This window comes from Berghia stephanieae, chromosome 8 (assembly GCF_034508935.2).
Source record: "Berghia stephanieae isolate SIO BIC M18660-M18661 chromosome 8, UCSD_Bste_1.3, whole genome shotgun sequence".
Classification (NCBI taxonomy): domain Eukaryota; kingdom Metazoa; phylum Mollusca; class Gastropoda; order Nudibranchia; family Aeolidiidae; genus Berghia; species Berghia stephanieae.
Window position 1 is genome coordinate 14,271,782 of NC_088367.1, and position 13,719 is coordinate 14,285,500.

General features: G+C 40.8%; 1 protein-coding gene across 3 annotated transcripts in view; it reads left to right on the forward strand.

Annotated features, from left to right (window-relative positions):
- The first annotated feature begins 4,668 nt into the window (after positions 1 to 4,668).
- LOC144978213 (chromodomain-helicase-DNA-binding protein 1-like) overlaps positions 4,669 to 13,719 on the forward strand; it is a 60,435-nt gene continuing 51,384 nt past the window's right edge. For 2 of the 3 annotated variants that reach the window (XM_078923999.1, XM_078923998.1), the window contains exons 1-3: positions 5,533 to 5,597; positions 6,336 to 6,408; positions 10,962 to 11,074. In XM_078923999.1, coding sequence (XP_078780125.1) covers positions 6,354 to 6,408; positions 10,962 to 11,074 — 168 coding nt within the window. In that variant the 5' untranslated portion in view covers positions 5,533 to 5,597; positions 6,336 to 6,353. Of the gene's footprint in view, positions 5,362 to 5,532; positions 5,598 to 6,335; positions 6,409 to 10,961; positions 11,075 to 13,719 lie in introns of those variants that run through there. The other variant, XM_078924000.1, reaches the window with a different exon arrangement.

Here is a 13,719-nt window from a genome sequence, read left to right on the forward strand (position 1 = left end):
ACTACTACTACTACTACTTCTACTACTACTACTGCTACTTCTACTTTTTAAAAATGAGCTTTTATATAGCGCTATATCCACTAAACGTGCTCAAAGCGCTTTATCACTACTACTACTACTACTACTACTACTACTACTACTACTACTACTACTACTACTACTACTACTACTACTACTTCTACTACTACTACTACTACTACTACTACTACTACTACTACTACTACTGCATGGTTATTTTTGATAAACAAATATATACTTGGGCAATATAAACACATCGATTAAAAAAGCATCTGTTTTTGACAAAAAGGAAACAAAAATAATTACGCATGGGAATATAATATGTGAACTGGAATACAATAAGATGTTAATAACAAAAAAAATATTGTTTGGCAACTTTCAACTTTGGTATTTTTTTATAATTGGGAGCACAGATCATTTCAATCTAAACACAAAATATAATATTTTCCCCTTCTTTTACTGGCAAGATCATGTGGAAATTTCAAATAAAAGATTAAGTCATTGCAGCGGAATTGAAAAAAAAAAGCAGGAAAAATTATGTTTGTTAAAGTTTAGCATTATTTTCATAGAATTTGGCAGTTTTGTGCCATTTGCATCTTTTGAAAAAGGGGGGAAAAAAAAAGAAAAAAAAAAAAAAAAAGAAAAAATCAAATTTGGGATTCCCATCCGCGAAGCTGAAATCATTAGCCCACCTTCCGCGAAGCTGATAGCGTTTGCTCAAGATTGCCCATTTGGCCTGCTGATAGCCAAATTCGAGAAATTTGGACTCTTGAGAAAGTGCCAGTCTTCCTAAATTTCATTTTTGTCTTCTTGACCTTCATTTGGCCTCCTGGGCAAGTCTGATGTTAATTGTTAAAGTTAAAGTCGTGAATTTGGTGAAGATTCCAGGAATTAAAAAATAAAATCATTAAAAAATGTTAATCTGAGAATATTCCGAATATAAAAAATGACGAGGCTATCAAGTTCAAGCTGCCATTTTGAGAACAGGTGAACGTCGCGTTGGTGGTATGATGTACGAGTATTGGCATTCAGTTTTTCCAGTCAGTTCTCCCTCATGGATCTCCTACCTTGTCGTTGGTGGGGGGGGGGGGGGGGGGCTTGAGAATTTCGGGGGCAAAGGAGTAATTCACGAGACCATCCCAGATATCGAGCCACCTGACCGACACGCCCCTATATTATGTGACTAATGGAGGTCCAACCCGCTGCCCGCATGGCCTCAGCCATCCCAGGCTCCACACTTCTATGTTCACATGATTATGTCCAGGAAACAGATTCTTCAATGGCGAAGCGGTTGGCCGCCTAGCCAAACACTACCGCGTTCGTGTCTCCAGGGTCGTCGGCACGGTTGAGAAATAAGCGAACATCCCAACACACCCTCAGCTGGAAAATGAGATACCAGGGTTAGTGACCTGACGCATATATTATCCCTCAATATCGAGAGCCAGAGTATGACAAAGCATGAGCTTACAATGAGTACCAGCAGACCCGGTCCCAGGACGCAGCCGATAGACTTCTTCAGTCTCTGGCAGAAGGAAGGAAGCAACGGCGGCAGAAGACCGCGGAAAGTCTCGACTTTACATACTGTAGCCGCCACGCTTGGCGACTGATAAAGAAATTGGATCCGGGTCGGAATTTTGCGAAGGCTGCACCAGAATGTGAGCAGAAATAATTGTCAGGGATATAAAGAACCGTTGCAAACGGGTCCCTAATCAGTCCCCGAGAAGAGAGTGCAGCCATTAGGCGCTGTCAAAAACAACAAGGCAGCAGGAATAGACAGCGTTTATCCCAATATGGTGACGCATCTGGGCCTCAGGGCACGGCCTGTCTGGCACAGGCAATGTCTGACGTCCTTGCAAAAGGAAAGCTCCCACAAGAGTGGAAGCACGCAAAGAATGTTGCCATCCTGAATCCAGGGAAACCGGCGAAGGAAGCCGACAGTTACAGACCCATATCACTTCTGAACTGCTTGTACAAACTCTTGGAACGAGTTCTATTAAACCGATGGGGTCCGGTCCTAGACACTGCCTGCCACTCGAGCAGGCGGGCTTCATGGAAAGGAGGTGCACCACGGAACATGTCATTGCCCTTACAGAGCATATTGAGGCAGTGTTCGAGAGGGAACAGCAAACGGGTGCTGTATTCATAGACCTATCGTCGGCGTACAACACGGTCTGGTACGAAGGATTAATGGTCAAACTTGCAAAGATCAAAAGATGCAAAGAGACCTTGTAGTTGATATCTTCAATCTTAAGGGAAAGACAATTCCACGTCGCACTGGGAGACGCTACGAGTAAAGTTAGGAAATTGAAGAATGGGGTTCCACGGGGTTCTATTCTTGCGCCAATGTTGTTTAATGTCTACATTAGCGACAAATACAAGTTGAATTTTTAAAAACCCTTCAATTAATCTAACTTGTTTACTCTGGCTGGGTGAAATTAGTTCGAGGAAATCGTGTCCGGGATAAAAATTCGTTCGAGGAAGGAATGGGATGATAACATAATAAGGACAAAAATCGGGACTTTCGAATGAGTTCGAGGAAACCATGTGTTCGAGGTTTAAACCGTGTTCGAGGAAACCGTGCTTGGGTGTATTTATAATACTTGTAGTCAGCACCGATACTCATACATTCATTTGGCTTCCATTTATTGGTCCCTTGATTTGAACTGTTTGGATTCCATTTGGTCTCCTGTGCTTGGTAGTTTGGCTTCTTACATTTATTTTTTCTGGCAACCCTGCTTTCGCTTTCAATCACAAATAAACAACACTCGTCGCTAGGGGAGGGCATCCGGGTCACCAAAAGGTTATCGATGCTTTAGGTTTTGAGAGTCATCGACGACTGAGAACTTCCCGACCTCCACTTAGTTCTCGATGCTTTTCTCGTCTCGAGAATCTTGGTCGTCGATGCTTGAGTCCCGAGTCTCGAGACTATACTGCGCGAGCGACGCACGCGTTACTAACAATGTGTACTATCTGCATTGTTCACCCCTCTCAGGTCGGCGATGATTCCAGCGAAGCTCGAGACTTTTTTGCGTCTCGATGCTTTTTTGAGTCTCGAGACTCAAAAAAGTCTCGAGCATCGCTCTAGTCATCGGTGCTTTCATTCAATACCTAGTCATTGGTATTGGGTATTGACGTTATATCATATTTTAAACAGCTAACAAAACACAAACGTCGTAAATAGATCAAAATGGTTATAGGTATCAATGTTTTATTATTATACAAAGTGAATTTATTTAATGTATTTTAAGTTTTAATACAAAAAAGCCATCCAAAGCTCAGTTGAAGTGCTACTTCTCGGGAATTCCCGACTTTTCCTTGGTCATCGAGTTCGGGAAGTTTTGAGTGTTGGTGGCCGATGACTTGAGGTATCATCGAGACTTCCGCTCGACCAGGGTTGCTAGTTTGGCCTCCTGGTGGCCAAATTTGAGAAATTTGGCCTTTTCCCAACCCATTTGGCCTCCCAAAATTTGGTTTGGCCACTTGGCCTCCTGTGACTTACTTTTTGGCCTCCTCTAACTTTCCCCATTATATCGTTTTACTTTGGTACCGGTAAAACTTATTTTATTTGGCTTCCGGAAAGCCTCACCGGCAATCTAAATTTCTAAATGCAACATGTGCTATCACCAGAGATTGCATTTGCTAATGCTTCTAAATATAGAATATCTGCTATTACGCAATCGCGTGGGTGCAAGGTTGCGTGGGTGGCATGAGCATCTGTCGAGACAACAAGAAGGTTAGTATTAGGTCAAGGTCTATACAAAGACAAGACCGAAAATTGGACGATGACGATGACGTTATGATGCCACCACCAATCAAATCTCTAGTCTGTCGTCACCACCGAATCTTTGTTGATCGGTGTTGTCTTTTGCTGAAGTAGATCTAGATAAGTATAGATCTAGAATCTAGTTTAGATTTCGATCAACACTGCATATTAAATGGATTTCACTGTTTTATTTCGGCGGAATATCTAATCTAGATTATTCGTGGATGATATTAAGACTTTATTTTGTGATGTGGTTAAGAATTGATTCGAATGCCCTCAGTCAATTTGCTCTTGATTTGTTGTGACTTCACCATGTGCGTGTGACTTAATCAGTGGTTCTGTATGCCAGGCTTATAAAAGAAAATGCTACAGGACAATATCAATCGATTATTGTTTGAATTTGTTACACCTGTGGTACACGAGTTCGAACGAGTAAATGCCATGTTTCAGACAAGTTCTGCGGACCCCCATACCCTCATGATGGAGATAGACATGTTTTATAAAAGCTTGAAACGACGCCTGTACAATGAAGATGGCAGTAAAAAAACTGTAGAGGAGAGTGACCTGGGCTGTAAATTTGAAACATCGTGTGAAGATTACATAGAAAATGTTGAGCAACAGCAGATTGACATCGAAAAGCAGAAAATCGTAAACACAAAAATACGTTGTCACAATATGCTCGAAGCAGCTTTGCAACAGGTTGAAAAGAGACTGCCTCCTTCCATGAATATTTTTGCGGGATTGAGCTATTTGAGTCCAAAGATCATCTTAAGCCAAACCGACAGAGCGAAATTTAAGGATCTTCCATTCCAACATTTAATGGGCGATGCAAACTTGCTCGAGCAGCAATACCGCAAAATCATCTTCAAGGACTGGAATGATGAGCCAGTATTCAAGGACGGATTGCCAACAGCAGACACTGTTAAATTCTGGGAAGGAGTGATCAAAGCAAATGGATTCCAGGAACTCGCAGTTTATGCGTTGAATTGCCTTATCACACCAATCAGCAATGCAAGCATCGAGAGAGTATTCTCAGTAGTGAATGCCACCAAAACCAAACCCAGGAATAGGCTCAATGTACACTCTTTGGACTCGATTATCCGCGTAAAGGCCCATCTATTTTTCAAAAAGCAATGTTGTGTGGATTTCCAAGTTACGAAAGAAATGATTGATTTGTTTACAGCTGCCATGTACAACCAGAACGAAGAGTGTTCTTCGGGATCGAGCACATTTACTGGTAGTAGTGAAGAAAATTCAGAGGCCGCAATAATGGATTCTTGGTTCGTTGAAACGAGCCTGTTGAATTCATTTTAATTTGTAAAAAGGTTACTTTTGTTGAGGAGTTCTCCAGGTGTGTAGACCTCTAGAATGAACTTTTATTTCCATCGTGATAATTCGGTTGTATGTGACATTTTCTCTGAGTCTCAAGTCAATTATTCGTTATTTTTTCGTTGCGCTGATGACAACTTAGGAATGTGACCTATGATGTTGTTTAAGTTTAAAAGGAACAATTCAACGATATCAACAAATGTACAGAATCTAGTGACAAATTGCAATGGTGAAATGGTGTTTTGATTAAGGTGAGTACAGCGAGTCTTCCTTTAAATTAATTTTCTTTTTTCTTCTTTAAAAATGGGGGAAATAAATTGTTTAACAAATCTAAAGAGTTTTCGCGAGGCTAAGGAGGGTTTGGTGGTATTTGGCCTCCTGTCGAGGAATCTGGCCTCCTGCTGTAGCTAGTTTGGCCTCTTACTCAAAAATGATCTGGCAACCCTGCGCTCGACACTACTCGTCGCTGGGCACAACAAGTAACAAGGTAGGTGATAAAAAATGCTTTTAAGAAAAAGAAAAAAAATAAGAAAATAAAGTTCAGTCTTACCGGCTCTTAGAAAAGAAGGTATCGACGTCGCTTGATTAGGCCACTGGCCTGTCGCCGAGTCTTTCCAGTCACTGAATGTCTTCTTGTTCACAAGTGATCTAATGCATTTCCCTACCTGATCTTGTGATCAGGGGCTAGCCTACACTACACTTTCTCTACTGATCTTTTGATCATAGCTATTTTGGGTGGGAGGCACTTCTACACTATGCACATAACTTTCCATCACAGCATCTAATCTATTCTTGAAAGCATTGACACTCGGCGCTTCAACGACATTTGCTGGCAATGCGTTCCAACGTTCAATAACTCTGTGTAAAAAAGTTCTGTCGAAGGGTGGTTTTAACTCTGGGTTTCAGAAGTTTATATGAGTGGCCCCTGGTGACTGATTTTGAGACCAAGTATTTATTTCATGGAATTCAAGATCTCATACTTATAGTCATAGGATTGTTTCTTTTGACCGTTGCATTTTATCAGGTAGCAGAACGGTATCACAGTTTCAGTTACATTTACGATGACCCCGACGGACCCCCTATGCCATGCACATGGTCCTCGTAGATGCTTCAATTTGTATTGTCATTTTAATCCTAATTCTTGGTCAGATCTTTATTTATTCAACTCATCAATTTCTGACTACTTTCTGAAAATGTTTTTAATGATGTTCATCTTACTCCTCAGTGATTGAAAGAGAATCAAATGGATGCTGATGTCATTACTCAAAGGAAGCTCGTTGAGGAATTCTCTTGGAACGGTTTGATATCTTTTGATCATTATTATAGAGAAGTATTGGGAGTTAACGGGAAAGTGATATTTTTTATCAAGCAGGATACTATTATTTTGAGGTCATGCCCAAATTGTAAATCATTTAATGAATGCATGTTTACTTTTAATCTTGGTGTAGAGAACATATAGATATGTTTTGCAGCAATCAGCAATACAATTACAGTCACTACTCCATAATATGAACACACCTGTTTCCAGCATTTTGTAGTTTGGACCTCAGACTGTGGTAATCGAAGCCTATCAACAACGATAGGACATTATCAATTATCAGCCATCGCATGCTTTTTTAGAATTGTTTTTCTTTGGGTATTTAGAATTTAACAATACTATTATTATGGCTGCGGCAATTCAGACTCGAGTCTGAATAGCTACTGTGGTTATTCGGACTCAAATTCCAGTGTGCATGTGCAAGCAACAGATTATTCGGACTCAGTCTAAATAGTCCCCTGTAGTAGATTTTTGTTTGTTTTTAAAACAATTGTTTTAATTATTGATAATTACATAACATTGATGCAAATCAAAATAACGATTACAATAACTATCAACAGGTGGTCTAAACCCACTTTATTTGATGAGAAAGACAAAATCATAGATCCATTGGAAGTCAAGTTAGAAATTAGAAAGAAAGGAATTTAAACTCTTCGAAAGGAACAAAAGTCAGTCAAAGTAACTTAGGTCTAAAGGAAAAGCTTTTCTTTCAACTTAACATGATATCCTAACAAAATCAGGACAAAAGTAAATAAATAAATAAATTACATATTCTGATAGTGCTAGACAGGCAACAATCCTTTTACAGTCCGAAGTAGGGGTATGAGCTGAGTCAGTGTGAAATGGGCAAAACAAAAAAAAATTCAGAAGGTGATATGTTCATTTGTATAGCTGTAACGAAACCTTTTTTCACGGAGCTTGATCATTGAGTTGATTTCTTTAATTGGGAATTCTGAGGGATGTTGCAGCATGTACTCTTTCATGAAGTCACAACTCTCTCTCGCCTCTTTATGAGTGATGATAGGCAGTTCTTGGTCGCAGTCATCTTTTTTGATGTCCTCATTTGGTTGTGATGTTGATACCACAGTGTGAATGATTTGTTTGTCATGCCATGTCAATGCCAACCAATTTTTGGACTGACATGTCGCATCCAGGGGTCAAGTTGATGAGTGACTGTAACTTCCTCATTAAGTCAGCCATGTTGGTATCCACTGGAGAACAGTCTCCATTTCCATACGGGATTATCCCTGTGCTGTTCGAACAGTTCATGATGGATTCTGGTAATTCCATGCTTTATGGTGTAAACTGAACAGTCACACATGATTGAGCCTGTTGATTATTGCACACACACTGCCAATGCATTGCCAATTTAAATGAAGAAGCAGGGCAGTCTTCCAATGGCTGGACTGGACAGACAAATAAGATACCTACTTGACTTTTGTGACAAAGCTTTTTAAATCAGATTATACTTCAATCAGGGCTCCAGATAGCTCAATTGGTAAAGCACTTGCTTTACATTAAAAGGGACCTAGATCGATCCTGGGTGCAGTCGAGATTTTTTCTGACCTCCCTGCCCACCCAGTAGTGATTGGGTATCTGGGTCTGTTAGATCTGGTGGAAAGTACTTTGCAATAGACTAGCATCCTATCCCGAAAGGTACAGAGTTCGATCACCCGCCGCTGCACTGTGTGGCTTTTTAGCAAGTCACTTCGTCCTAGCTCAAATTGCAGCGCTGCATTGCGGCAGTGGACCAATGACAGTTTCAGCCTTTCAAGTATGCATACACTCAAAAAAATTCAGAGGAGCTCCGAGAAAAATGTTTCTAAATGATCAGTGTGGGATACCTGAGTACCCAAATAGCAGTATTCGATTACGTTATTTCAAGAATAAAAAGAATCACTTCGATTCCAAAATGGCCGACTATTGTTGACGTTTTCTACTTAACAAATTATCATTAGCAATCTACAATACACCACAAATGGCGACGAGGATGGGTTCTTCATGAAGGACACATTGGTATAGTCAAAATGAAAAACTTGGCTAGGGGATACTTCTGGTGGCCTGCTATTGACAAACAAATCGAGGCAACTACAAAAGGGTGCCCTGGTTGTGCTTCAGTTCAACCTTATCCACCGAAAGCTCCTCTTCACCCATGGCACTGGCCTGACAAGCCATGGCAAAGAATTCAAATAGACTTCGCGGGACCATTCATGGGATTAATGTTTCTAGTGGTCGTCGACGCCCATTCCAAATGGGCCGAAATAATACCGACATCCAATGCCACATCCATTTCAACAATCAATATATTGAGCAATCTTTTTGCAAGATTTGGTTTACCTGAACAGCTCGTATCTGACAACGGTGTGCAGTTCACATCCCATGAATTCAAATCCTTCACAAAGGTCAATGGAATCAAGCACACCCTTAGCACACCCTACCACCCAGCAACCAACGGGCTGGCTGAGCGAATGGTCCAAACTTTCAAACAAGCAATGAAAGCTTCAAAAGATGAGAAGGGTACCATCCATACAAAACTGGCAAGATTCCTGTTTGCTTATAGGAATGCACCGCACACCACAACAAACGAGAGCCCAGCATCACTTATGTTTGGCAGACATCTGCGAACTCACCTAGACATCATTCGACCAAGCATTCATACAAGAGTATCTTCATGTCAAGACCGTCAGCTTCGTACTCACTCTTCTGCCAACACCAGGAACTTCGACAACGGAGACAACGTCCTGGTCCGAGACTACCGCGGACACCAACGATGGCAACACGGCATAATACATGCCCAAACGGGAACACGCACCTTTGAAGTCAAAACAGCTCCCGGAGCCATATGGAGACGACACTCCGACCAAATTGTTCACACAAACACCCCTGCAATCACAAGCAAACCAGCACCAGCACCACTATTGGACATCGTCCCAAACTTCAGAACGACAGAGATACCAACCATGGTTCAAACAACCCCAGCGAATGACCGAGATCCAAATTCTACGCGGTCACAGGTCGAGGTCCCGCCCTCACCACATAGAGAATTCCCAAATTCTCTAACTCTCTCTGACAACATGTCACAGAGAACGCAATCTCAAAACAATCACAACACTACAAGTGCACCTTACACTACGAGAAGTGGTCGCAACGTGAGAAAACCTAACAAATTCACACTGTAGGCATGGCCATTTATAAGCCTTAAGCTTGACTATAATATTGGAAGAAATATTCGTGACGTTACGACCACAAACACAAAAACACTTTGCATCTACACAGCCGCATGAAGTTGACACTAGTTAAGACTATTAGAGTCCATTACTGTGTTTTCTTTTATCATTATGAACTGTTGACCACTTCAACTAGTTTAGTTCTACACAGAAGAAACACTTTTTCTTACTCATCATTGATATATGAGATAATTTTTCTTTTTTTTTCTTTCTCATTAACTTTTAATTAATCATTTAAGCTGTATAAAACAAATGTAAGAATGAATGAACCATTATGTAAACCAAAACGAGCGAAAGTATAATAGCTCATTTTTTTTTTTAATCATCTAATTTTTTTTAAGGGGGAGATTGTGGGATACCTGAGTACCCAAATAGCAGTATTCGATTACGTTATTTCAAGAATAAAAAGAATCACTTCGATTCCAAAATGGCCGACTATTGTTGACGTTTTCTACTTAACAAATTATCATTAGCAATCTACAATACACCACAATCAGTTAGGCATATTGATTTAGCACCGAAGAAATATCATATGAATGCCTATAACTAAAAGCAGACAGTGCTAGAGTCAGAGGACCATGCTTATAATTGAAGATCTATGCATTGATACTAATCCCAGATTGTTGGATGAGCACCATTTTGTACACTATAGCAATATTTATAACAACAAGAGATGAGTGAGTAGGAAAGTGCCAGAAGACAATAGAGAATAAAAAATTTTCACGGCGGTGATGGGGTTTGAACCCGCGACCTTATTGATACAACAACTCTGCCTGGCTGGTGAGAGCATGACTCTACCGTATGAGCTATCCACGATCCCAATATTTATAACTAATTTATGACAAAATGTCCAGTTTTGATAGCTTGAAATAAAAGTCCAGATTGATATACATATCATTTATATTTTTTCTTTTCTTTTTTCTCGTTATTTTTCCTAATACCATACATCCACCTCATGGAATTTAATTTTTTTTTCTCGAATAAAACACATTGAAACACACGTTTCATAAATTATTTTTTCCTTCATTTGTATTTATTTCTGTTAGCATAAGTAGAATAGGCTAACAAAAACACACAATCAGATCAGATGTATATCACAATTTTTTATTCCTAGTTTTCCTATCTACCCAGCAATGTTTTGTTAATGACTTGTGGTATGTTTAAATTCAGAGGGTTACAAACTATTATTTAGCTATGTCAATTTTTATGCAGTCGTCCAAATCGCTTTAATGGTCAGCTTTTTTTAAACGTTCAGTATCATAATGATTGATATATTATATTCTAACTCAAACCACACCATGTTTAGATATACAGCTGAGACCCTACCAGTTGGAAGGGGTCAACTGGCTACTTGCTTGTTACCATAACAACCATGGCTGTATCCTCGGAGATGAGATGGGTCTGGGAAAAACATGTCAGGTATTCTTTTTATTGATGCAGTAAAAAATTATATTTTGATATTCTTCTTCTTCTTCTTCTTCTTCTTCTTCTTCTTCTTCTTCTTCTTCTTCTTCTTCTTCTTCTTCTTCTTCTTCTTCTTCTTCTTCTTCTTCTTCTTCTTCTTATTATTATTCTTATTATTATTATTATTATTACAAGAAATAACCCTATTATGATCTGGATTAGAGATTAATCAATGAATGACTGTAGGGAGCGAAAAAGACGAATGGAGCTTTGGACGAAGCGAGCGGAGTCTTCCTCTCTCTCACAAATCACGAACTGATAACGACAACAAGCTGAGACTTCTGATCGAACTTTTCTCTTTTATTATCATTCAAGCTTCATTAAATTACTAGCGTTTGTATTGAATCATTTTGTTATTAAGTTATTTTGAGATCCTATACTGGTGACCCCGAGACGCTGAACATGGCAGAACATAAAAACGAACTTTCTGACCTTTTGCAACAACTCCTTGTCTTCCAATCCTCCCAACAAAGTCAAAACACGGTTGGGGCAGTCTCACTAAAACTGCCAGAATTCTGGACAAAGTCACCAGACGTTTTGTTCGCAAGAATTGAAGCACAATTTAACACGCGCGGTATCACAGAAGACCAAACAAAATACGACTATGTTGTTAGCACTCTAGATGTAAACACTGCAGAAGAAATGCAGGCAGTACTCACGAACCCTCCACATGAAAATAAATATGAGACGCTTAAAAAATCACTAATCAAGACATTCGGCAAGTCTCAAGCCCAAAAGGATTTCGAACTGCTTAATCTCAACGGAATGGGTGACAAACGACCAACAGCACTGCTGAGGAAAATCAACTCATTGAATGATGACCCCCAAACATTGAAACGGGTACTTTTCCTGTCAAACCTCCCTCCTGACATCCAATGCATTTTAGCTAGTCAGAATATCGTCGACGTAGAACTTCTAGCTGAGGCTGCTGACAGGATTTGGGAGACGAAAGCAACTGCAAGACTTGCTGATGGCACTATGGATCTACGAAACACAATGTCGTAGCTTCGTCGACAAGACAAGAATCCAGTGGCGGTTTCACACCTATTGAAAACAATGGACAAACCCACATCGACGCCGCGAGTTTCAAACCCAATCGGGTACAACAGTCACGTGGCAACAGATCATTTGGTCAACAGAGACGGTTTGTGTGTTTTTACCACACGAAGTTTGGATTCAAAGCTCAACGGTGTCAGCCAGGGTGTAGTTTTACTCCTTTGGGAAACGACAAGGCCAGAAGCTAGAAGTGGCGACTGCTGGCACACCAGACACAGCCACAAACACCTTTTCAATCACGGACAGACGATCAGGAATACATTTCCTAATAGATACCGGAGCGGACGTTTCAGTTTTTCCAGCATCTGTCCACGAGAGAAAATGCAACTCCCCCTCCTCACCGTTATTAGCAGCTAACGGTATCTCTATCCGTACATGGGGAAAACGAACCTTCACGCTCCACTTTGGACAAAAAAAAACTTCTTACACACTAGTTCGTTCTGGCAGACGTCACGGGACCTATACTTGGAGCAGATTTTTTTATTCAACATGAACTCCTCATCGACTTAAAAGGTAGACGCCTTATGTCACTCGGCAGTGTTTTAGCCTCGCTTCAGCCAACTAGAACCTCCCACTCGGTTTCGGGACTCTCCTTCGCAGAGAAAACCTCATACTCATGCATGTTGTCAGAATTTCCACAATTGCTTACTCCAAGATTCAGTTCACCTGTCAACAAGCATGGTGTGGAGCTGCATATAGTCAACAGTGAACCACCAACTGACCGCACTGGGCTCCAACGATTTCTCGGCATGATCAATTACTATCATCGGTTCATGCCACACATCGCTGACACACTTGCTCCACTGCATGCTCAGGCAAGCGGCAAAGGCCAACGCATCGAATGGTCCACAGACTGTCAAAAGGCTTTTGAACCAGCCAAAAACTCTCTCAAAAACATCGTCCTCCTCCATCATCCTCGTCAAAATGTGCCAACGAGCCTCACTGTCGATGCTTCAAACGTAGCTATTGGTGCGCAAATTGAGCAACTACAGGATGGTAAATCGTGGATTCCCCTTGCTTTCTACTCACGGAAATTGTCTGAAACAGAGAAGAAATACAGTGCGTTTGATCGAGAACTCCTCGCCGCCTACTCCGCAATCAAACACTTCAGACATTTTCTGGAAGGCCAGTCGTTTACAATTTACACTGACCACCAACCATTAGTTACAGCGATCAGAAGTCAAACGGATAGATCGCCGCGGCAGACGAGACACCTCTCCTACATAGCCGAATTTACTACAGATATACAACATCTCCGAGGAAAGTTCAATGTCGTCGCTGATGCCCTCTCCTGTTTAACAATCAATGCATCATCCAACGGAAATCACAACCTATCCCCGGGAGATTTTGCACGTTTGTCTAAAGGCCAACGTGATTCTGGAGAGATGGAGAGTTACATGTCGAAAACAACAGGCTTAAATATCCAATATGTCGACTTCGACACCCATGTCATCCTCTGCGACACGTCAACTGGAAGACTAAGGCCCATTCTACCCAAATCGTGGACACATCTGATTTTCAACCAATTGCACGGCCTATCACAC